Here is a 24833-nt window from a genome sequence, read left to right as displayed (position 1 = left end):
TCACCCCTGGCTGCACACCAGAATCACTGGGGGAGCCTTTTCAAATACTGATGCCCAGGCTCCCACCCAGACCACTGAGGCCAGCCTCCCCAGGGCCTGGCCTGGGCCTCTGTATCGGATCCAGACCCCCAGGTGACTCTCAGCCCACACACTCAACCCTGCACGACCATGAGACGGACCCCAAAGCACATCTGTTATCTCATCTGCTGCTCTCACTCTAGTGCCAAACGCTGCTGTCCTCCTCGTGCAGATGGGGAAACTGAGGCACGGGCAGGCTCAGTGACTCAGGTAGGAGGCAGCAGGGCTAGGATGACAGCCTAAACGTGTCATCACAAAATGTCCCCATCACCTCAGCTGAGGACACATCCCAGTCTCTCCAACCTCCTGGGGAGAGAAATGAGCCCCAGAACGGGGTCCAGAGCGTCGGGGCAGAGGCCCCTCCCCAGCAGCTCCCCCAGCCTGTCCTGGCTCTGACCCTCCAACTCTCAGTGTGACCGCGGGGGCCGCCTCCCCCACTGCAGAGAGGGGCCGGACCACACCCCGGCTCCAACCCGTGCCCAACAAACTCCAGCTGCTGCCGCTCGGTCACCACCTTAACGGTCATCTTAATGCCGTTGCCATCATCACCATCACCGTCGTGTCCATCTGTGTCTGTGGCTCTGATGACCAGTGTCCCTGCCAGACCCAGTGCTCTCCCACCTCCCCACAGAGGAGAGCCTGAGGTGCAGGGCCTGGGACAAGTGCCCAGTATGGACACTGGGCTCATGGCCTGAGAGCAGGTGAGGGAGGGGCCCGAGCCCAGAGTCCCCCTCGTTGGAGGGAAAGCAGGCTGGGGCCCAAACATTCAGCCCCACCCTCATTCCCTCCACTGACTTGCCCAAGGTCACCCAGCTGGAGATGGGAACCAGATTCTCAGCCACCAGAAAACGCCCTTGACCATGGGCAGCCATCCTGACAGCCTGAAAACAGGCCTTGGCCCCCGCCCTGGCTCCCTCACTCCTACCCCAAATTTAACCCACGCCCAACCCCTCCCACCCATCTAAACACCTTCTAGGTCTGGCCTCTGTCCTCCTGACATGACTTGTAAGCAGGAAGTAGCCAGCAGGCCCTCCCAGGCGGATCCCAGACACCACCAGCTCCATCGGGAGAAAGAGGAAGGCTTGGGAAGGGCCTCCCATAGGACCCAGCAAGCGCCCCGATTCCCCATCAAAAGAGAGACCTCCCTGGGGCAGGGACAGGGCAGGGCACGGAGGCCACAGGGTCATTTGTAATGCGTGAAGACCTTTCTTTAGAGATGCCAGGGTCAGATGGTGGGATGGCATGTACCCAGGCTGGGTGCCTTACTACTGACCCCAGCCAGCAGATGAGCCCTGCTCCCACACTGAGCCCCGACCCCTCGGCTGTGAGCTGGGAGGCGGAGGGCTCACTGGTGCTTGCTGCAGGTGAGCACGCTGAGGCTCGAGCCGTGAAGCCCCAGCCTTGGCTCCCGCAGCTGGACCCGAGCCCGGGCCTTGGACTCTGAGTCGGCACTGTCACCTCCCACCAAATAAAGCTCCTGAGGACATGACCAGGTCCCTGGGAGGGTCACATGCACTTCTCCTGGGCAAGTGCCCTGAGGCCAGGGGCAGAGCAGGTCTGTGCCCAGCCCAGCGCTGACAGAGGGCAAGACCCGGTGGGGCTGGGGGCCAAGCTCCCCCAGAGGCCTCTGAGAGGACAGCACAGGACAGAAGAGTCCGATCTGGGGGGAAGGTGCTTCCTTAGGGGGAGATGACCTCACACCGCACCCCATCAGCAAAGCCAGGGGTCAGCTCTGGCAGGGAGCAGACGTCCCAGCCCCAGCGTAGACCCCACCCACCCGGGGTCAGCTCTCTGTAAAATGGAGGAGGCTGGCAGACACACAGCTGCCCCTGTGAACCTTCCGGGGCTGCATGCGTTTCTGGTTCCAACTTGAGGAAGACACTAAACGTATACACTGTCTATTACACGTCGCCCCAGTGGGGTCCGGGGCTGCCCCTTCCACCAAACACCGATCGTTCTGCAGCGGGAAGTATCAAGTTCACTCTGAGCGGAACCCATAAGATCCCAATACCCTCTGGCTGGTTACGGCCGAGGGCGTTTGAGCCCCTTCAGCTGTGCCTCACCTGCTGCTTTCCCATCTCAGAGCAGTTTGGTCTTCAGGACTTTGAGTGGGGACTCTGGGGACTATGCAGCCTGCACCTCTGTGTGGCTGTCCGTTGGCCGGTGCCTGCCCACTCCCTGGTGCCCCACCCCAGTGCCCTCCCTACCCACCAACCCAGAGAACTGGCACCAGCTTTCCAGAAAGCCACTGTCCTAGCCAAAAGAAACAGCAGCCTTCCTCCCGTTCCCACCAGCTGCCCGCTCCTCAGGGCAGTGGGCAGGGGGTGGGGCTCCATGGACAGGGACCCGGACATCCTCCCAGCACCCTGATCTGGGCTTTGCCCCTGCTGCCCAGATGGACAGACCAAGTCAGGGAGGAGACAGGCTGGGACGTGTCCAGGGCACCCTCGGGAGGCAGGGGCCAACCCAGGCTCCCGCCACCCACCGCACCCCATCAGCTGGAGAAACGTGGGGATCACATCCCCAAGTGCCTGTTTCGAATCCTCGCTCCGCTGCCCGTTAGCTGGGTGGCCTCGGGCCCCTGCCCTCTCTGAGTCTGTTTCCTTGCCTGTAAGAGGGAGGGGTAGCACTGATGGTGCATGCCACCCACCCCGTCCCCTTCACCAACAAGAGGTGGCTGCCTGGCCCCCGGAGGAGAGGGCAGGGTGAGCGGCCCTACAACTCAGCAAGCACGAGAGGAAGCTGCAGCAGGAGCGGAGGAGGTCGGCCACCAGGAAGAGCGACCTGTTTGTGAGAGGGGTAGGAAGCACGCTGGGGAAACCTGGAAAGGCAGGAAAGGGGTCCGAGTGCCTGCGACGGGGCCATGCCAGGCTGCCTGCCCACTTTAAAAATGACTGGGCAAGGACTTCCCTGGTGGTCCAGGGGCGAAGACTCCGCGCTCCCAATGCAGGGGCCCGGTTCGCTCCCTGGTCGGGGAACTAGATCCTGCATGCATGCCTCAACTAAGAGTTCACATGCCGCAACTAAAAGACCCCGCATGCCACCATGAAGACCTGGCGCAGCCAGAACAAATAATTTTTTTTAATGATGGGTTTGGGCATTCCCTAGTGGCCTAGCGGCGAGGACTCACGCTTTCACGGCCGTGGCCCGGGTTCAACGCCTGGTCGGGGAACTGAGATCCCGCAAGCTGTGCAGCACGGCCAAAAAAATATGAGACGGCGTTTGCATTCATTGAGCTCCTACCGTACACCCTCACATACACTGAGCATCAGAGAGAGAGAAACAAGTAAAATTCTGGCCCTGTCTGGGGGGACCTAAACATCCAGTTAGAGACAGAGTTGGCCTGGGAGATCCAGACAAGTGACCAGGGCCCAAACTGCCCTCAGAATCCGGGGCTTAGAGAAGTCAATCAAGGCAGGCCTCATGGAAGAGGTGGCCTCAAAGCTAGGGTGGATTTGGATCTGGAGAGAAGTGGCGAGAACAGTGGGGGCAAAGGTGTGGTTATGGCAAGGAACTCAGCCTCCCCCAGAGACGGTGGGGAGAGGCCTCAGGGTGGCATCTCTGTCTCCAGCGGCGGGGGGGGGGGGGGTTGGAGCCTGGGGAGAGCCTGTCCCGGAAGCTTTAACCCCAGACTCTTAGAAGTGACAACATCTTAGCAGTTTGGAATCGCAGAATCCCAGAATCAGTGATGTTTAGAGTCTGGGGTCTCTGCGTCCCACTCCTCAGAGGTCATCAGTCTTCCTGGCCGCCCAATGCTGATACTCACTCAGCAGCTCTGGAATGTGCCCATCCGGGCTCTATTTTGGCCACTTACAGTGACGGGGAGCTCACCGTCTTCTGGGAGGGAAGGTAGACAGGGCTGTGTAGAGAACAGCGGCTGCTGCGACAGTGTCCCTGCGTGGCCGCTGCCCCCTTGCCGGTCCCACTCTCACTCCAGGGTCAGCAAATAGAGCCCAGGCGTCCGGAGCCACCCGCCAAGTCCTGCTGAGCAGACAGAGACAGACAGAGCTATTCCGGTCCCATGGTGCCTTGCAGAGGCCAGGAAAGGCTAAAATAGAAAGCAGGTCCCCAGGAAGGCCCTGCAGGGGATGCGGCAGCCCGTGACCTGAGTGGGCCAGTCTGGCGCTGCCAAGGGAGTCACAGCCCAGGCCAGGCTGGGGCGCTCTTGGCGGCCGGCCTGGGCCTCCAGGGCTTGGGCACAAGGCTGCCTGCGGACAGGGCCCTCGACCTGGGAGAGGCCTGGAACCAGCACTCCCCGCCCCGGGTGCGGGGCTTCCAGGATGTGGGGAGCTCTCCACCGTGCCTGGCGGATGGGTTCCTGAAATTTCCTCAGAGGAAGCAGACCCGCTCAGCAGGGCAGTTTCAGTGCTCTGCAGGCCCCGCGCTGCTGCCTGGGTTCAACCCCCAACTCCGCCCCTTCCCAGCTGCGTGACCTCTGGCCTTGCTTCCCCTCCATCAGACCACGATGGTTACAAGGGTGCCCCCATAGAGGGCCGTGTGGAGAACACCGAAGTGCACCCCTGCCCGACCTGGCCAGTCACAGGTGAGCCGTCGGGGGAGCACCTGCCCAGACCTTGGGGAGGTCAGAGGGGGCTGAGCAGCAGCTGAGTTTGGAGAGCCGAGCCCCACTCCTGGCCTCAGTTCGCTTACCTGTAAGAGGTCGGGCCACCTGGGCAGGTGGGCTCCACAGCCAAGCTGGGCAGAGCCGGTGCGAATCCCGGGAGGGCCGGTGGGAGCGGTGACAGGCTCCTGTCCCTCAGCCAGGCCAGGCTGGGATGTCTGACACAGGGAAGACGGTGCCACCAAGCGAGCTCTTCCTGTTTGGAAATTCCTCCTCCGGCCGCCACAGCCCAGCCGGGATACATGCGAGGGGGTTGCACACACGCCTCCCAAGAGGACTTGACGCTAACCAGGAAGCTGGGGAGAGGCGTGTGTCATGCGTGTGCGTGCACGTCCGTGTGTGTGCGGGAGTGTACGTGAGTGTGCATCTTGTGCCCGTGTGTATACATGCAGGTGTGTGTGTGTGTGCATCGCAGTGTGCAGGGGTGTGTGTGTTGGTCTGCGTGCATGCATCTGTGTGTGTCGTGCAGGCATACGTGTGCACACACACAAATGCGTATAAAAGCACGTGAGGGCCGGAGCAGGGCCGGCCTCAGGGTCTGTGTGTGCCGTAGGGATGGGGTGAAAGCGGACACTTGTATTTCAGGGCTGGGATGTGCAGAAAATGTGCTGTGGGGTTGAGAGGTCAGCCAGCTCCTCTCCGGCTGGGGACTTGGTCAGTGGCCTAGCTCTGGGCGGCAATCCCCACATCTGTAAAGTGGGATCATAACTGCACCTGCCTTTCAGGGCTGTTGTGAAAATGAGGTGATGCACATGGAAGCCCTGAAACAGCCCCTGGCGGGGGGTAGAGCAAGAGCTCAGGGTGAGACCCTGCTGGGGCCACAGTTCCCTCTGTGAATGATTCTCTGACTTTCTTTCCCTGAGACCTGCTGCCTGGAACCATGGCTCCTCCAGGCCTGCAAAGGCTGCTGACAAGGCCTCCTCCTCCTGCAAGCCCTCCTGGGTTGGACCCACCCTTCAAAGACCTAGGGCTTCCCTCGACTTCCTCAGGGATGAGCCCAGCCCCGCCCCCGTACCTCCCTGCCATTCCCACAGGGGCCCCTCCCCTCACTCCGTGGGGCCTCGGGACCTCTGCCAAGTCCCCAGGCCCCCCTTCAGCAGCACCAAAAGCCCCCCTCCATCTCACCCTGGGCTCACCCAGGGTCAGGTCCACAGTCTCAGCAGACCCATGAGGACGGCTGCTCTCACAGTCCCAGACGCTGCGTTGAACGAATGATTAAACAACCCTGCTCCGGTCACTCAGGCAGCCCAAAAGTTAGGAAGCCCAGGCCTGGTTCCCGCCAGCCTCTGCAGCGATCCATTTGCTGTGTGGCTTTAAGCAGGTCTCTGTCCGTCTCTGGGCCTCAAATTCTCCGCCTGTAAAAGTTGAAGGTGGCACAAGATGAGCTCTGAGGGGCTTCTGGGTAACAAATGAGACCTGGAAGAGTGGCTCAGGGAACTGAGGAGACAAAGCCCAGGGGTGGTGGTCCCGCGGGCTTCAGAGCAAGCTCCCACCATAACTGTGCTCCAGGCCCATCCTCAGTGCCCTGGGCATTTCCCCACAATGCACGTTTCAGCTCTAGCTGGCCCGCCCAAACGAGCTCCGTGCATTTAAGGACACAGGGGTGGGGGAAGGGTGGGCATCTGTGCCCCACCTCAGCCTCATTCACCCTCCAGAGAGCCGGCCCAGTTTCTCCAGCTCTCCCACCGGCGGCTGTGCACCTAGGGTGAGTCCCCACCTGCGGCCCGTTTCCCCACATCTGCTGGGGATGAGCGTTCCTGTGAAACGTCCCACGTGCAGTGGCAGGACTCGGTGCTTCCTGAGAGGAGAGGGACTTGGCCTGGGGCCTTTCACCGGCCACGCTGTCCCCACTTTATGGGGAGACGCTGAGGGTCAGAGCACACGAGCGAGGGGTCCAACCGGGCTCGAACACAGGGCTGCCCAAGGGCCCCCCAACCCAGACACACAACACACTCACATGGTACCCCGACAGCCTACCCGGGCCTCCCCTGTGGCTGCCGGGCCCTTCCAGGGGGTCCAGAGCACAGGAGGGGGTGCATGGCCATTGAGCCACCCACCCAGCCCCGCTACCACCTGTCTTGCCGGGATCACCCCTTCTGGGGGCGAGTCTTCCCCCACCACCCAGCTGGCCTGCGTCCCCTCCCCCGCAGCGCCCCTCGCCCCGCCTCCCCCGGGGCAGACTGTGTGGCCTGGGTCCCAGCGCTGTTTACATCCCCCGGCAGCACCGGGATGAGGGAGGATGGGTGAGGTCTGGCGCTGCAGGCACCAGGGTGGTGAGAGCAGCGGCCTGGCTGCTGCCGCACGTCCCCCGCCTGCCCTCGGGCCCCCGGGCTGCTCTGCTGCTTCTGTGGCTTAGTCCCTCAGGGTGGCGGGCCGCAGGGGAGGGGCGTCCCGAGACACGACTGTGGAGCCTCACAGCCCAGCCGTGAGCGTGGGGGGCTTCTGCAGCTCAGCGGGCTCTCTGCCAGGCTGGCTCCAGGAGGGGCAGCCCCACCCTAAACTGCTCGCGTCAGACCCACCAGAAGGGGTCTGACCCCTGAGCCAGCCAACATCTGACCCCTGACCCCAGACACAGACAGCCTGGCCCGACCCAGCCTGTGGACGTGACAAGGCTGAGACTGTCCCGGTGCCCCTGTCTCCGCTGAGGGCCGCTGTTGGGGTTGGTCACCCCGAGCCTTGTGGGCTCCGGCACCCACCCCAGACCCCCTCGATCCTACAGAGAAGAGCGCCCTAGAGTGAGAGGTGCTCCCTGGCAGTACACGGCATCTGCTGCGTTCCAGAGAACCTCCCCGAGGTTTCTTTGGGAACCAGCCTTCCTGTGCCAGCCCAGAGCCCCGCGGCCCTCAGAGAGAGTACGAGGCCTGGCAGGCCCTGCCAGTGACTCAGCGGCCGCGGGCTGCCTCCAGCTCATAAAACCTGACCCTCAGACGGCTCAGCCCTCCGGCACCTCCCACGTCTTGGCTGCCTCCAGTCTGCCCCTACCCCTGCCCCGCACACAAACAACGCTGGATCCACACTCCCCCAGCAAGACCCTGGCTGCCCCTGCCTTGCCAGACAGAAGCCAGTGCCAGCCCGGGTCAGGGACCTGGATGGGCCAGGGGCTCCTGCACCACTCTGGGCCTCAGTTTCCCCTTCTGGGACAGATACGACAGCGTTCTAAGGAGACAACGGCAGCCTGTGGGCTCAGCCCTGCATTAGTAGGGAGCCCGTTGAGGGGGGCAACGAGGTTGCTGCAAGGACCACCCTCCCCCAGAATCTTCAATGGCTCCCCACTGCCCTCGGGTCAAGTGTCCCATTCTGGGCCCCACAGGGGCAGCTATAACTCCGTGTGGAAGTGCCCTGCTCATTCCTGCCTTCCACTCACGGGGACCCTGGCATGCAGTTCCCGCTGCCCGAGGACCTCCCCTCCCTCAGCCCACCAAGGCTGCCTACCTCCTGTCACCCCTGCCTCTGCCCGGCTGTGCTGCCCTCCTGGCCAGCGCCCTGCGGCACCCCGCTCCCTCTCGCTGGTGCACTGAAGCCGTGTCCCCCACCAGACTCAGAGCGTGGCGGCCAGGGTCCTGTCTCTGGCCTGTGTCCTCAATGCCCAGCCCCAGGCCAGTAGGTGCTTCGTCGGGGGGTCTAGGGTGGTTCAACCGCATGAGTGGGCAGGAGCACAGAGACAGGAGAGCAGAGGTGGCACTCAGGCGCAGGAAGCGGCATGTCACAGACTTGGCCCTGAGCCCTGCCTGACCTCGACCCCAAAACCCTGACCCCCCAGCCTGGCCACAAGCCACCACCCTGGTCAGGGTGTCTGTCTGGGGAGGGATGTCCCTCTCAGCCGCTACGTGTTCCCACAGAGCCACCAGCACTCACAGAGGTTATGCTGGGTCACACGTGGCGCCAGGCCGGTGCACGGCGTCAGGCATGCATGTGCCCCTGTGAGGCCACATCTGCCCCAGGGACACACACGAGTGGACGCAGAGACCCAGACAACACACGTTCGAGACCTTGGTCACGGGCACAGACACCCCAGGGCCAGAACAGGCAAACGGAACTGGAGAGCAGCGCGGCAACCCAGACCTGCATGGGGCAGCCAGGATGGCCAGAGGCAGCCCGGGATGCCTTTGTCCCCTCCCAGGCAGAAAACCGATCTGCGTGTGTCCCCAGCTCCTAGAGCACACGTGAGTGCCAGCTGAGCTCTCCAGGCCCAGGGAGCCTTCCCAGAGAGGACACTGTGGGGGACAGAGAGCCAGGCTGGAGCCGCTGTACCCCTTCCCCTTCCTGGGTGGTGCAGCTTCGGCTCTGCCCTCCGTGCCTCAGTTTCCTCCTCTGCCCTCCGTGCCTCAGTTTCCTCCTCTGCCTGGCCGGGCCTGTGGACTCCGCTGCCCCAGGCTCCCTCCCCCAGGGCCCTGAACCACGCTCCTCAGGGGGCCGGCGGGGGCGGGGAAGACGCCCGCCCCGCCCCACCCCGCCCCCGCCCCGCTGCCTTTGCCCAAAAGGAGCCCCGAGCGCGGGCCTGACGTCAGCCCCCAGGAAGGCGAGGTCCGTAGGGAAGCTGCAGTAAGTGGCCCACAGAGCCACAGCCGCGGCCGTCTCCTCTCCACGCGGGCGAAGGTGAGGTGAGTCCCCCTCGGGCCGGCCGGGCCTCCCCTCTCTGAGATGAGATGGTGGGTGCCGGGGTCCTCACGCCCCGGGCAGGCAGGCAGGCAGGCAGGCAGGGGGCAGGGGCAGAGAAAGACCCGGGCTGGAGAGAACTCAGAGCCCAAATGTGGCTTTGCGGTCCCACCCTGCAGGGAGCCATTGTACAGATGGGAAAACTGAGGGCGAGGATGAGGGCAGCTACAGCTGACCAGGCCAAGGGAGGGATAGGGGAGGGAGAGCTCCCCAGGGCTCGCGGGGACATCCCTGCTGTGCCCAGCCCCACCTGTGCTGCAGGGCTCCCAAGCCCCCTCCTCTGGACTCCCTTCCTTCCCTCATTCATTCAGCACTCGCACTGGTCATCTGCTGGGTGCCTCGATTTCCCCGTCTGGGCGGCCCCAGAGGTCAGGGAAAGGGGTGCGGTACCCGAGAGGCACTTGAGCTCTGGGACCTTGGCCACCACCATCCCCCAGGCTGGGGCAGGGCCAGGGGGTGAGGGATTTGTGGGGACAGGCTCCGACCAGGGCACGCCTCCTGACATCCCACAGCTCAGGTCCTAGGCCCCAGCCCGGCCCTTCCCCACCCTTGTAGGGTCGGAGAAACTGAGGCCCAGGGCCCACCCAGCCCCCTACGTAGACCTCGCGGCTGGCACTGCCCCCGCCTGGCTCTCTGGTGGTGCCGGTCCTGAGAAGGCAGCAGGAACAGGGTCCCGAGGGGGGGACGGCCAGTTGGGAACTGGCCTGTGGCCAGGGTGCTGGGCAGGGCAGACGAGGAGCAGCTGTGCGTCCTGGGGCAGGACTGGGAACGGAAGGGACTGGAGGCATGGTGGCAGCAGCTCACAGCCCTCGGACAGGCGGCTGGCCCTACCAGTGGCCCCCATATTCTTCTGCCAACCTATGGTCGCTCCCAGCCAGAGGGTTACCAGGGCACCACCTCCCCTCATGGCTGTGTGGCCATGGACAAGTTGCTGCGTGTCTCTGAGCCTCAGAAAAAGCAAAGTCTGCTGCTTCTACAGCCCTGGCGTGTGGGGGAGGGGATTGGACGTTTCCTGGGCACCTCCTGGGAGCCTGCGGGCTGGTCTCCTTTTGTCCTGCGGTAACCTGATGTGATGAGGTGGGTCTCAGCACACCCACTTTATAGGTGAGGAAACTAAGGCTTGAAGAGGCCAGAGGGGGCTCTCAAAATCATTCATTTGTTCATTTAGCCACAGCCCAGGCCTTGGCCCTCACGGCACTGCCAGTCCAGTAGGGGAAAAACAAGAAACAAATAAATACGAAGCTGTCACGTGGTGGGAGGGCTGCAAGGCAAAAAAAGCAGGTGGAGGTGAAGGTGTGCGGGGAGCTGGGTGATCCGGGAGGGCCTCCCAGAGGAGGCAGCCCTCGGGCCTGAAGAGCACTGGTGGACCCCAACCCTGCTCTGCCCTGCTGGCTATCACCACACCCAGGCTGCCCCTCAGACCCCTCACGGTGCTCTGAACACAGAAGCCAGTTCCCACCTCAGGACCTTTGCACTTGCTGTGCTCGTCCCACTGCCTGGAGCACCGTTCCCCCAGGTCCTCCTGAGGCCCCTCCTGCTCCTGAGCGGCCAAAGTGGTCCCCCCAGCCACTTTCTAGCCCACTCCCCCCACCCTGCCCCTGACTGCGAGCTCCACAAGCTAGAGCCAGATCTGCCTGAGACCCTCTGTGCCCCCAGCACCGGCCTCAAGGCCAGGTCTGCTGCCGCCAAAGCATATGGGGTCCTCATCGTTCCTCTGACCTTGCCACTGGGCTGCGTGCCCTGGACCTCTGAGTCCTCCCCTGTACGGTGGGACATGGTAAACTTTCACTGGCATGGTACAGGCAGGAGGGTCCACAGAGCAGGGTTCAAATCCCAGCTCCTCTGCCCCCAGCTGGGTGACCCCAGACAGGCCACTTAACCTCTCTGTACCTCAGTTTCCTCACAGGCAGCACCAATGTGGGGCATCTTGGGAGGGGTCATGAGACCCTGGGAGGGGTCATCTCGGATGCAAGCTATGAAGTGTGGGATTAGGGCTCTGCCCCAGTGGAGGGGTGTCCAGGCGCCCAGGGAGGACTGTGGGCGTGGGCACTGTTGGTGCTGGGGGCCTTCAGCAGGTGACGCAGGCAGAAGTGACATGCCGGGCCGAGGGAACGGGCAGAGACCTGGCAGGGGCAGCCGCAGATCCATGACCTGTGCCCCTGGGGAGGCTGGGTCAGGGAAACGGTCAGGTGCTGCAGCAGCTGCAACCATCAGGACGAGGTGAGGGATGAGCCAGGGTGGCAGGGAGGGCTGTCTGACCCCCGGCAGGACCCCCAGGTGCGGCGACGCCTGAGGCGGCCCCTCCCAGAGGAGCCTGCATTTCCATCAGAGCCCAGATCTCAGCAAGGGCTCTCAGACAGTGGAAGGGGAGCCCAGGTCCCCGGCACTCCACCCACACCCACGAGTGACCCCTCTCCCTGAGCTGGGAGGGCGCCCTGGCCAGGATGGGGAGCTTGATGCCAGCTGGCGCCACCTGGGACCTGCTGGGTGACCACGGGCCAGACCGGCCCCCTTGGGGGCCTCAGTAAGGGCCCAGCTGTCCCTGGATGGAACAAGCAGAGACTCAGACTAGCCAAAAACAGCAGGCAATGTTCTAAAGCAGATGCCATGGAACCACGAATAATCAGGAAAATAATCAGGCAGATGGTCCCCCGATAATGGCTATTTTGGCCTTGGAAGGCTGTGAGGGTCACCCCAACAGGGGCACAGGCACATGCAGGTACGCTGTGTACCCAGAATCTGATTGCCCACAAACCCCAGGGCCAGAGATGCTCACCCCTCCCTGGTCCCACCCCTGCCTGGGCCAGGAGCCAGTGGACCTAGGTTTGAGTCCCGGCTCCGTCAATTTCACGCTGTGTGTCCTAGGGCCTGTCACTCCCCCTTCTGGACCTCCACTTCCTTGTCTATAAAACCCACGACTGCCGTGTGGACGCAGAGTGTCTGGCATGGCGGCTGGTTCACAGCAGACGCTCCAGGCACCTTGGTCAGGAAAAAGGCTGGGCCTGTCCTCCATGCCTGTCCCTCCCGGCTCCCGATGCAAGCAGAACATGGGATCTCGGGCCACACTTCCAGGCAGGTACCTGTTGCCCGGGGCTGAGGCCAGGCCCCCTGGCTGCCCCGGTCCTGTACACGGCAGGACAGGAGGCAGCCAGGCTGCGGGCTTGGGGTCTGCTAGGCAGCTGGGCGGACACAGAGGACACACAGGGATAGCAAGGTGGTTTCAAGAGAAGCCAAGGAGAGGTCAGGATGCACCCCCCACCTGCCGAGGAGGGGAGGTCAGTGTGGCCCGGGTCCCCCTCGCAGCCTGTGGGCAGGTGCTGGCACCCTGAGCCTCTGGGTCTTGGCCTGTGTCTCTGGGCACACAAGGACCCGAAAGCTGTAGGTGGAGGCAGCGGGGCATGATCCCCCATCGGTGTTCAGTGGGGAGCTGGTGCGGCCCTCAGGCTGGATGGAGAGGGAGCCCAGGAGGGGACAGGGTCAAGTGACTTGGGGAAAGATGCTCATTCCCCGGGTTTGAGAGCTTCACAAAGGCTCTGAGAAGTCCTGCACTGAGCACCCGGTGTGACCCGGGCCTCTCCCCAAAATGGGCAGGCGGGCCCAGGCAGGCCTCCGTTCAGGTGGGAAAACAGGGGTCTCTAGCACTGCTGCTGTTGTCATTATACACCTTCTTTGGGGGGGCACCTGCGGCCGTTTGGACACCCAATACCCCCAACTGTCCTGCCGATTTCACTTGTTGGTTTGCTCACTTGTCCATTCAACAAATAGAAATCGCAGCATCACAGGTGAAGGAACTGAGGCTCTGAGACTTGAACCAAACACCTCTGCTGAGCACCAAGGGGAGGGGGAGGGGGAGGACAATGGGGACCGAGGGACCCCCGACGATGGTCAGGGTGACCGGGTGGGTTTCCTGGAGGAGGTGTTAAACCTGCTCAGCTGGAAAGACCGGTGGGTAGTGAGGGTGGAGCCGAGGGCGGGGGCCCTGGGACACTGGGTGGGCTGTAGAGGGGCTGGGCCAGGCGGGGAGGGCACCGGATGCCTGGGTGAGAAACGGGCCTCGCCCTGCAGGCCCTGCCGGGCTCGCTCAGCGGTTCACTCAGCCAAAGAGAAAGATGGGTGCTGCTCTGCGCCCGGCTGTTCTGGGTGTGCTGGAGGAGCAGACAGGAGTACTGCCCCAGCCCCGAAGCCGCCAGGCCCACCCCGAGGTGCTCACGGTCCAACGGGGAGGCACCGTGGGACAGTGCTGGGCTGGCCGGTGCTGGGGCAGGAGCATCCGGGAGAGGTACTGGGCCAGCCATGGTGGAAAGACAAGGCTTCCTGAGGAGCTGAGGTCAAGAGGAAGCCCTGAAAGCGGGCAGGAATACTGCAGTGCGGGACGAGAAGCAGCTTGGGCAAAGGCACGGAGGTTGGAGGGTGCCTGGGGCGTTGTCATTCAGTTGAGGCGCGAGGAGACTGGGGAGGGGGCTCCCCTAGCCTTGCTCAGAACCTGAGGCTTTTCCCGGGGAGGACCCCTGCCCAGCAATCCCAGCTCCGAAGCCTGGTTGTGACCAGATGCCTGTGAGGAGAGCATATTGGGGGGGGAAGACATCCTTCACCCCCCATATGCCTCCCCTAGAGGGTCTTGGAGCTCCAGGTCTGCAGATCTGGGGGGCAAGGGGAGACGTGCCCCCCTTACCAGGCACCAGGTGGCAGCAGTGCACTCCCACCGCACTCTCCGGCACCGCTCCACACCTGCACCAGGTGCTCTGAATCAGCTGAGGCCCGCAGCATCCCGGAGGAGCAGTATAATACAGCTGTGCCAGCCCCACTCCACACAAGTGGAGACTGAGGCTCAGCGAGAACCCCTGCAGGGTCAGAACCCTCACTCCAAGGTCAGGTGGGGCAATGGGAGGGAGGCCCACAAGGTTACCTATGGCCAGAAGCCCCAGGGCCCAGTTGGGGGACCCCAGGCTAGTTGCTGAAGCTCCCTGTCTCTGCATCCTGCATCCTCGTTGATAAAACATGGATTGTGCCCCCTCCACGATGATAGGAGGAATCCAGATGTCTCTCGCCAGGGCCCCATGGGTAGGGGGCAGAGAAAGCAGACGTATTTCTAGGGAGGCCAGGGGCTGTAGGCTTGGGTCAGAGAAAGTTAATTTATGCTACAATATAGAAAGACCTTTCTTATTTTCAGAGAGTTTTGCATTACAGTGGGCTAACCTGGTAGGTAGTGAGTTCCCCGTCCTCGGAGGAGTGCAAGCTGAGCTTTTTTTTTTTTCGCTGTGTTGGGTCTTTGTTGCTGTGCACGGGCTTTCTCTAGTTGTGGCGAGCGGAGGCTACTCTTCGTTGCAGTGCACAGGCTTCCCACTGGGGTGGCTTCTCTTGTTGTGGAGCATGGGCTCTAGGCACACGGGCTTCAGTAGTTGTGGCACGTGGGCTCAGTATTTGTGGCTCGCAGGCTCAGTGGTTGTGGCGCACGGGTTTATTTGCTCCACGGCATGTGGGATCTTCCCAGGCCAGGGCTCGAACCCGTGTCCCCTGCATTGGCAGGCGGATTCTTAACCGCTGTGCCGCCGGGGATGCCCCACAAGCTGAGCTTTTGCACATTCATTCACTCACCCACTTGACATATACGGAATGTGAATGCGCAGGCCACTCCTCCAAAAATTCACAGGCTGGTGGGGAAACTGGACACGTGGCCAGGCAACGGCAGAGCCTCGGGTACAGTGAGGGCCCAGAAGGGGCAGCAGATCTACCGGAAGCAATCGGGGGGGCTCTCTGAAGGAAGCGGCATCCGAACTGAAGAAAGCTGACAGGTGAATGAGAGGGTATCGTCAGAATTATTTTAGTCACAAGTGACAGAAACTCCAAAGTAACTTAAGCCGAAGAGGGAGATAACCAAGTCCCAGACGACCAGCTTCAGGAAGGGCTGGATCCAGGCACTTGAACCATCCTGTCAGGACTTAGTCTCTCCTCCTGGTGGGTTTCCTCTAGAGGAATACGGCCATCAGCAGCTTGAGTCTCATAACCAGCTAGAGTGGCAACCCCAGGGAAGAGAGCTGCCAGCAAAAGTCCCAGGGCCGGTAGTGACTGGCTGGGCTGGGGTCATGAGGCCACCTCATGACTGGCTGGGGTCATGAGTGACCAAGCACTGTAGCCTGGGGTTCCGTGTTACAGGAGCCCATGTCTGAGGCTAGGAGCTGAGCAGCGCCAAGCCACTGAAGGACTTAATCCCACACATGGCGGAGGGAGGCTGAGACTTCCTGCCCACGGGTCCCAAGGGCTCCTCCTAACCTGGGAAGCACTGGGCCCACATCTCGCCCCAGTCCCCAAGCCGCCGGGATTCCACGACCATCCCTCTGCCCTGCTCCCTGAAAGAGCCTTCCAGAGCAGTCTTGCAGCCAAGACGTTCCCAAAGGTGCAGACATGTTCAAGCCTTGAAGTGCTTCCGAGCTGGAAGTACCCTCAGAGCCACCTGCCCATTGCGTAGATGGGGAGACTGAGACCTGGGCAGCCTGGGCAGTGGAGGAATTCCTGACCCTTCCTCCCAAGACCCTAGTTTCCTCTGAGATGGGCGGGAGGGGAAAAAGGAAGGAAGAGAGGTGCAGGAGGAGGGAGGCCCCCAGGGACCTGAAGCCCTGGGCCCCACCCGCACAGCTGCACTCCAGCTGTTCAGTCCACCCAGGACCAGCACTCGCCCTTGGGGCCTGGGGCTGTGCAGCGTCCACTCTGCAAGGCCTGCCTGCCCGCCCTGCCGTCCTCCTGCTGCCGTTCTCCACAGGGCACCTCCCTTCCCTAACCCTCACCTTTGTTTATACTCGGCCCATCTCCCATCCCCTCACCAGCTGAAATCCTCTCAGGACCCTTCCAGGGCCACGTGTTGACAATGTGTCGGTACAGCCTCAGAGATGGATCCAATTCTGCCCACTTTACAGATGAGGAGACTGAGGCTCAGAGACTTTAAGGTCACAAGCCGGTTCTGAGATGGAGCCAGGCTTTGGGTGGGGCGTCCAGGCCAGAGTCGAGACTCTTAGTGGCTGTGCTCCAGTCCCCCCAACCCACTGTGCGTCTCTTCCTCTGACCCTGAGCCCCCGGAGAGCAGGTCCGCGTGCCCTCCGCTCTGCCCAGGGAAGGGCCTGAGCATGGGTGGGCGGAGCAGGCCAGGGTAGTGGCCGGTAGATGTGTGAAGGCTCCCAGCCTGGGTCAGTTGCCCTGAGGCAGTTTCCAGACCTTGAGCCCGGCACGGTGCTAGGCACTATGAGGACGTGGCCCCTGCCCACTGGGATCCAGCCAGCTGACCCCAGCTGCAGGCTTCGCTGCACCTCAGCCAGGACTAGGGCACCTGCCAGGAGCGGGGCGGGGACAGGGCCATGCCGCCACCCTCAGACTGGCTTCCTCAGGCTGTGGAAAGCACTAGTGACCCCATTTAGCAGATGAGGAGAAGAAGGCTCCCTGACTGGCCGAGGTCCAGGGTCGAGGGAGTGGCAGGGCTGGGCCCGAGCCCAGGTGTCTGGGACGCTTCTGCTTACTCACCACCTGGGGCCCATCCAAGGGCCAGGTCTGTGCCTCCCCACTCAGCCCGGGTGTGAGGGCCAGCGTCAGGCTATCCCCACAGAAGAGCAGAGGCTTCTCTCCTTTCCCCTCATTCCAGGCTACATTTAGAGTGGAGCAGGGTGGAAGGCAGGTGGGGAGTGGGTGCCCACCGTGCACCTGCTAGAGGAGGGGACCGTTGCCTGGGTGCCCGCCCTCCCTCAGGCCCAAGGACCCAGCTGTGGGCTTGCACTAGGCAGACCCAGGTTCGAGCCCTGGCCTGTCCCTTCCAGAGCCTCAGTTTCCTCTGAGTGAGTGGAGGAGGCCAGGAGCCAGGTGGGTAAGGAGTTACCATCACCAGTGCCTGGATCTGCAAGGGAACCGATGCCATGAACCCGCTCAGAAACTGCAGAAGGAAGGTGCTGTTGTTACGTCACTTTGTGGGCAGGGAGGCTGAGGCTCAGAGAGGTTAGTCAACACCCGGGGTGACCCCTCATGAGCGGGGGCCAGCCCCCAGCGCGCACCTCCACTGGTTACTCTTACTGGTCAAGTGCTCCCCGCAATGCCCACCACCCCCAGCCATCACCAGCTGTGACATCCCACACCACACTGAGCCCCATCTTCCCACGGGAGTGTGGACAGGCCCAGCCCGGGCTGGCAGATGGGGGTATGGGGTCCTGGGTGTGGACAGAGGGAGAAGCGGACATGGTGGACGCGAGGGCGAGTCAGCCCCAGACCGGAGGACCGGCGGGACCACGGAGGGCAGGGCTAGTGCTGAGAGCATGGAAGGGGGGCGCTCTGCTCAGGGCTCGGGGGGGCCCGCGGCAGCCCTCGCGCTTGACCAAAGCAGATTCAGGGGGTGGAGCGGTCCATCCCGTGGAGCCTCAAGGAGGACCAAGAGCTGAGGCGGTGGAGACCACGGGGGAAACCGAGGCCCAGTGAAGGAGTGTCTGCCCTGAGGCCATGTGGGGTGGAGGCAGCTCAGCCCAGACACTCCCAGCCCGGTGCCTCCCCGGCCCCAGAGAGCCGAGCGCCCTGGACTGTGGATCCCCGAGGCCATCAGCAAGCCCACCTCCACAGGGCCCAGGGTCTCACGGTTTGAGCTCCTCATCTTGCGAAACAAAAGGGATCGTGAGTAGATGCCCCCAGAGAGCGGCCAGTGACTAATCAGGTCAGTGTGTTATCACCGTGAGAGGTGAGGGGTGTGCTGGGGCCGGTGTAAGCAGGGTGGGGTGGCGGGGGTCTTATCATACAGACAGAGACAGCCAGACTCAGCAGAGAGCAAAGGGGAAGAGATGGTGGTGTAGAAAGCGGGGGGATGGCAGGGCCCGGGCTGTGGCCGCGATCTGAGCTCGGCCGGCGTGACAGATGCCAAGGTTCGTCGTGTTCCGGGACTGACCTCAGTGTGTGAGCGGCGGCGCCCAGGGCGGGGACCAGATCAGGCTCAGACTCTCGGAGCTGAGAATCATGGTGCGCTTGGCTGACGTCCTCCGTCCTCACCTGCCCGGCCTCTGGGGTGTCCCGCGCTTACCCCTGCTCTGGAGCTCCAGGCGTGCAGCCCTGGCCCACACCGCCGGCCCCTTCAGCGAGGTGCTGGCCAGCGTGTGAGGCTGTCCCTGGGATGGGACTCAATGCCAGAGGAAACCTTCTGTGGTGTTTATTATTTGTCTCTGACTGTCACATGGATGCAGGCCTCATGCAGACACATTGGAAAACCAAAAGGCGCGCGAAAGGAAATTCGAAACCCTGTTTGCGTGTGTCTGGGGCCAGCTCCTGTCTCCCGGGCCCTTCCTCCTGGGGGTTTGCCGAGGCGTCGTGTTTTCCACAGTAGAGCAGGGACGTGTTGGGAGGCATCCCTCTCCTTCCTGGGGGACTGCAGGGGTCCACGCTGCCCGAGGACGAAGCCCACAGCCCTGAGGCACCAAGATGCCAGCCCCACAGCCTAGCCTCATCACCTCCCCTCGCTGCTCCCCAGGCCCTCACGCCCACAGGTCTCTCCCCACCCCGGACATCACTCTCGCACACTGTCTCCCTGAGCTGCCGTTGGACAAACACATCCAAAGACCCTGTGTGTTAGGGGCTGGGGACACTGGGCAGAGGACAGCCCTCCCAGAGGACCCCGTGAGCTGAGGCCCGGGCCCACTTGCGCTGGAGGTGGCCAGAGGGGCCGGACACAGTCTTGGGCAGCATCCGACTCCTCCTGGCAGCCTTGAGAGTTAGCAGACGCTCAGGGCCGGCGTCCCGGAGACAGAGGCTCAGCCGATGCCGCCCTCTCTGAGCTGGAGGATGGGGGCGGCTGCCTGCCCTGCCAGGGGCTCCCCCCCCGGCCAGGTTGGGACCTGAGCCTCAGCTAGCAAGAGGTCCCCTGCTGTGCCCACCCCTTCCAGGCTGGCATTCGGTCCCCAGTCCCCCAGCGGGCACGACTTCCGCTGGGTGGAAACTGCCAGAAGGAGCCTGTTGCTCGAGGATGTGCAGTAGCCGTCCGGGGGAGTGGGCAGCGTGAGGCCCTTCACAGCAGACGCCTCACTTCCCTTGGTCGCCAGGAAGGGGGAGGGGTCTTCCCTCCCCTCGCGGGTGGGGGAGGGCACACTATGCCTGGGGTGTCCCATGTGCCCTCACCTCCTCCCTGCTTCTCCCCAAAGCCTTCTCCTTTCTCCTGAAAAAGACAGAAATGTCCTTATTTGGAGGATCAGCCTGGCCCAGGGCGGGGATGGGAGCCTGTTAACCCTTCGTTTATAAACAAAGGGATAAGCCTCAGCAAGTTAAACAGCTCAGCAGGAACAGAAACAGGGTGGGCGGCCCCACCCCAGCCTGCCCCCACCGCAGTGTCTGGGCCACCAGGCCTGGACCAGGCAGGGAGCACAGTGTTTATTTAACTCACATCTGCTGTGCTGCCGCTGCTGGGACCTGGCTCCAGGCTCGAGCCCCAGTGAGCCACCCCACGTGGGCCTCCAAGACAGCAAAGGTGGCCACCTCTCAGGGCCGGGGAGAAACTGGGGTGGCCAGGGGGCTGGCTCCCAGCTGGCTCCCAGCTCCCCAATCCCAGCCTCCCTTATGAGGACCTTCACCCAGGGCATTGACCTGGTGCCAGCCTTGCAGGAGGTGAGAACAGGTGGGTGGCCTGGAGGACAGGGTCTGTGTCGCATGGGTGCGGGAGCTGTGGGCTGGGGTGACCGAGGGCACGGATCTGTCCTAGCAGAACCGTGGTGTATTTGGCACCAGCTAATGGTGCGCTGAGCACTGCTGTGCTCAGTTAATCCTCCCAGCAGCTCTGTAGTCCCAATGATCTAGATTAGGACGTGAGGCACAGAGAGGTTAAGCGACTTGCCTGAGGTTGCACAGCGAGCGAGGAAGCAACTGGAATTGGAGCCCAGGCTCAAACACCACACACTTGGCCCGTCATCTTACCTGTGCCACACCAGTCACCTTTGTCATCTTTCAGTCCCGGTGACAGTCTTGCGAGGCTTTTCGCCTCCCATTACAGCAAGCAGCAGGTGCACAGCACTGGCATTCTGCTGGAGCTGCATGCTGGCAAGTGCCAGGGCCAGGCCAGGCAGAGGCACAAAGGTGGGAATGTTGGGGTGCTGGGTGGGCAGACGAGCCAGGTGAGGTCCAGCCTCGGGGCAGGGCTCCAATAACCCCAGGGTAACCCGGTCTCCTTCCTTCCAGGCCCCGGGCGTGCGCTGGCTGCTGTCATGCCCTCCGCGTCTTCCGCAGGGCCCTCGGCCGCGGCTGCCCCCAATGCCACAGCGGCAGCGGCAGCGTGGACCAATGTCAGCGTGCCGGAGATGCCCCTGTTCCACCTGTTTGCTGTGCTGGACGGGGAGCTGCACGCCGCCTTCCCAGGCCTGTGGCTGGCGCTGATGGCCGTGCATGGCGTCATCTTCCTGGTGGGCCTGGTGCTCAACGGGCTGGCGCTGTACGTCTTCGGCTGCCGCACCCAGGCCAGGACGCCGTCGGTCATCTACACCATCAACCTGGTGGTGACTGACCTGCTGGTGGGCCTGTCCCTGCCCACGCGCTTTGCTGTCTTCTACGGCACCCGCGGCTGCCTGCGCTGCGCCCTCCCGCACGTCTTTGGCTACTTCCTCAACATGCACTGCTCCATCCTCTTCCTCACCTGCATCTGCGTGGACCGCTACCTGGCCATCGTGCAGCCCGATGGTGGCCGCCGCTGGCGCCAGCCTGCCTGCGCCAGAGCCGTGTGCGCCTTCGTGTGGCTGGCCGCCGGCGCCGTGACCCTGTCCGTGCTGGGCGTGACGGCCACCGGCGGGCCCTGCTGCCGCGTCTTTGCACTGACCGTCCTGGAGTTCCTGCTGCCACTGCTGGTCATTAGCATATTCACCGGCCGCATCATGTGTGCGCTGTCACGGCCGGGCCTGCTGCGCCAGGGCCGCCAGCGCCGCATGCGGGCCATGCAGCTGCTGCTCACCGTGCTCATCATCTTCCTCGTCTGCTTCACGCCCTTCCATGCCCGCCAGGTGGCTGTGGCGCTGTGGCCCGACGTGCCGCACCACACCAGCCTCGTGGTCTATCATGTGGCAGTGACCCTCAGCAGCCTCAACAGCTGCATGGACCCCATCGTCTACTGCTTCGTCACCAGCAGCTTCCAGACCACCGTCCGTGGCCTCTTCCACCAGCATGGAGCAGGGTGCGAGCCCAACGGCTGCAACGTGGTCAGCACGCGCAAGAGCTCCAAGAACTCGGCTCACCGTCACATCCTCGGCGCCAGACCTCGAGCCCTCACGCAGGCCCTGGCTAACGGGCCTGAGGCTTAGTTGGTAGGACTTTGCAAGGGGGCCAAAGGTCAGGGCTGGACTGGACACGCCAGGTCGGGGACAGCACAGATATCTGCTCTACTCGGATGGCAAATTGGGTTCGCCTGATCAATTGGTGATGGCTGCCCAGTGCACTGCGTGGAGGAAGTGTCTAAGGCCACTGTGCTGTGATTGATTAGCAATGTCTACCATGGGCTCTAGATAGGATGTGGTGATCTGAATGCTGATAATTTGCCATCCCTAAGGTAAATATTGTGTCCATTGAAAACTCAGAGGGGTAGCCAGGAGCTGCTTCTCACTTGGACCATTCAACCTCTAGAAGGGGTCCCTGAGAAACATGGACAAAGATGTTTTAGATACTGGGAATTTCAAAGAGGGTTAAAAAGATAACCTGAAGGGGTTCCCTCCCCACCCCTCCCCCTTTTTCTCCCTCCCCCACAAAGAGAGAAGAACAGGAACAGAAAGGAAGTGTTAGAGGACACAAATGTTATGTGAGCGGACGTGAAGGGTTCACGTCTGCAGGGCCTCCATTTGAGGCATCCATAAATCACACAGGAAGACAGCCTGACACCGTGGGGTGCTTTGCTGTGAGTACTGTGCTACCTGGGCTGACACTCAAACCAGACACTACCCTACAAAGGGGAGACTGTTTTCCACCCACCAGCCATGAGGGGGAGGCTGAGTGGCACATACAGGTGCCATGAGTGGGAGATGGCCAATCACAGCTCAGCCCCACCTCCTCCAACATCCCCTTGCCTGCCCCATGGAGACCACTCAAATCTTCCCAAAGCCCTCCACTATAGGAACCATCTTGGAGGACCCTGCCCGCTGGCCCAGGAAGGCAGTAGGCTCACAGCCCATCCTATGGATGAGAGACCAAGGGCAAAGACACAGAGACTGGAACCCAGGCCTGCTGGCCTAAGGCCACCGTCTCCCCACACTCAGAACCCTTCATTCTCCCTCTCACCTGGCTCATCATGCTTCCCTGCCTTTCCTGGGGAGGGATCATTTCTCTGGCTTGGGCCTCTGGTTGCCTCCTCTGAGCTGGACTCCAGGATAGCCTCTGCATGCCTTCTAGTCGAATGTTCAAGCTCCCATGAGCCCTCTCTAGACTGCTGTATGGGGGGAGGGCGCCTGTTGTGAGAGAGGAGCTCTGGGCGTCCCAGGCACCTCTAGCCACCAGGCTCCACCCTCTCACGTGGCCACCACCACTGAAACTGGTGAGATGGAATCTGGGCCCCATGTTTGCCCTTTGTCTGCAAAGAAGTGTCCTACATGGGACTTCCCTGGTGGTCCAGTGGTTAAGACTCCGCAGGGGACATAAGCTCGATCCCTGGTCAGGAAACTAAGATCCCACATGCCACACGGTACAGCCAAAGAAAATAATAGTCCTACATGCTCGGCGGCTCCAGGCAGAGTATCCTGGCCCCGAGTTCAGGGCCCTAGTGCAAGGCCTGGATGGGAGGCAGAAAGGCCATTTATATCCCCATATTACAGACGAGGAAACTGAGGCTCAAAGAGGGAAAGGAGCTTGCCAGGGTCATAGAGTACCCAGGTACTGCAAGACCAGTACTGTCTGCTGGAGCCCAGTGGGGGTGGCTCCTTTGGCCCTAGGACCTTGTGGGGTGGCCAAGGTGGGAGATGCTGGAGCCCGGGGGAGTCCAAGCCCTGCTCAGTGAAGTGGTGGGGGAGCTGGACCCAGGGTTGCCTCCTGGGCCCGGTGCTCAAGAAGCAAGGGGCGTGGTTGTCAGCATCAGGACCACCATCCTTGGCCTTGACTGGGTGCCGGGCACAGTATGCAGCCTCCCCCCACCTCCCAGCTCAGAGAGGGGCCCAGAGCTCCATGGAACAGAGGAGGGGCCTGGCTCTCGGGAAAGGAGGGTGCGGGAGTGGGTTGTCTGTGCCAAGAAGCCCACGGTGACAGCGATGCTGACCCCAGGGAGTGGCACTTATGGTGGGTTTTCAGGCGGGGAGGCTCTGACAGAGCTTTGTCTCTCCCCGGCCTGCAAGCCGGCACCTGGGCCGTCACACAGCAGAGGAGGGAAAGTTAGTGTGAGGTGTTTGTCCCAGCCCAGCACCACCTGTGGGCTTTCCTCCAGGGCCAGCAGCCCTGATTCTATCCCAGGTTCTCACTCTAATTTATACTAAAGAGTGAGTGGCTGACTTGAGCTGACGGCTGTGCTTGGGGGTGGAGGGGTTGCAATGCTTCTGAAACAATCCCTTCCTCAAGGAGGAGGCCGGTCTCAGGTAGGTGGGCCAGCGTGGGTCTCGGCACACACTGACTGGGCGCCTGCTGGGTCCCAGGTCTGTCTGGCCCTGCTTCACACCCAGTGTCTCGTTAGTCCCCACCATTCATGGAAGTAAGAGCCCAGCGCAGAACTGGGATCCAGATCCAGGGTGGCCAAGCCCCCTCCCCTCATCCCACATGTGAAATCCCACCATCCAGCCTGGGTTCCTCAGGGACTGGAAGAGCCGTGGGGATAAAGGGTGCCAGGGCCCAAGGGAGCCTTCCATCACCCCCCAGAGCTGTCTGATGGCCCCCTTGCAGAGCCCTCGCTAAGTGGGCCTCAGTTTTCCCCACTCTCTACTCCTCTCCCTCCTCTCTGTAGCCTGGCAGCCGGTGGACAGGGGGCTGAGGGCAAGAGATTCACCGCACGTGACCCCACAACTTCCTCAGGCACTTGCTTCCTCCTCCTGACGGCTGGCTCCTCCCCACTCCCTCCATGGGGACACAGGCCCAGGAGCCTCCAGAGGCCAGACTGGGACAGTCCTTTTTCCCACAGGGGCCAGAGTGCGAAGTTTCTGCAGTCCCCTCCACATGGCCTCCCTTCCCAGATTTTTGAAAAGCCCAAGTGACGTGAGGTGGCTTGTGTATTTATATCTGATGTAAACATTCTCCTTAACGAGGAATCCTCGTCCTGAATTAAAACTGTTTATTCCCTTCGTGCCCTTGACTCAGCGCCCTGGCTGGCGGGCAGGGGTCGCCGTGGGGCACTGAGCCAGGGGGGGGCCCCCTCGTCCACCCAACTTCGCTCACTATCCTGTGGTTGGGGACAGTGGGCTCCACGGGAAAGTCTGTGGTGGTGGGGTCATGGTTTTGCCATCACTGCTGGGGGCAGGCACAGGGGCTTCTGAAGGGCGAGGGTTGGAGGGGATGCAGGTGGTAAGGTGTGGGCCGTGGGTGGGCACAGTAG

The 24833-nt window shown here is 62.4% G+C and overlaps 1 protein-coding gene across 2 annotated transcripts; it reads left to right on the top strand.

The window, feature by feature from the left end:
* Positions 1-9212: 9212 nt before the first annotated feature.
* GPR20 (G protein-coupled receptor 20) lies at positions 9213-24576 on the top strand. 2 transcript variants are annotated; one of them, XM_073794855.1, is made up of 2 exons: positions 9213-9300; positions 20531-24576. In XM_073794855.1, exon 2 carries the CDS (start codon positions 20557-20559, stop codon positions 21637-21639), a length of 1083 nt encoding a protein of 360 aa, XP_073650956.1. In that variant the 5' UTR covers positions 9213-9300; positions 20531-20556; the 3' UTR covers positions 21640-24576. The 2 variants fall into 2 exon arrangements, with proteins under 2 accessions (XP_073650956.1, XP_073650957.1); XM_073794856.1 differs by having other exon boundaries at positions 9221-9295.
* The last annotated feature ends 257 nt before the right edge of the window (positions 24577-24833 follow it).

The sequence above is a fragment of the Tursiops truncatus genome, chromosome 17, assembly GCF_011762595.2.
Source record: "Tursiops truncatus isolate mTurTru1 chromosome 17, mTurTru1.mat.Y, whole genome shotgun sequence".
Lineage (NCBI taxonomy): Eukaryota > Metazoa > Chordata > Mammalia > Artiodactyla > Delphinidae > Tursiops > Tursiops truncatus.
The sequence above is the reverse complement of the archived record's forward strand: the minus strand, read 5'-3'. Positions and strand labels throughout refer to the sequence as shown.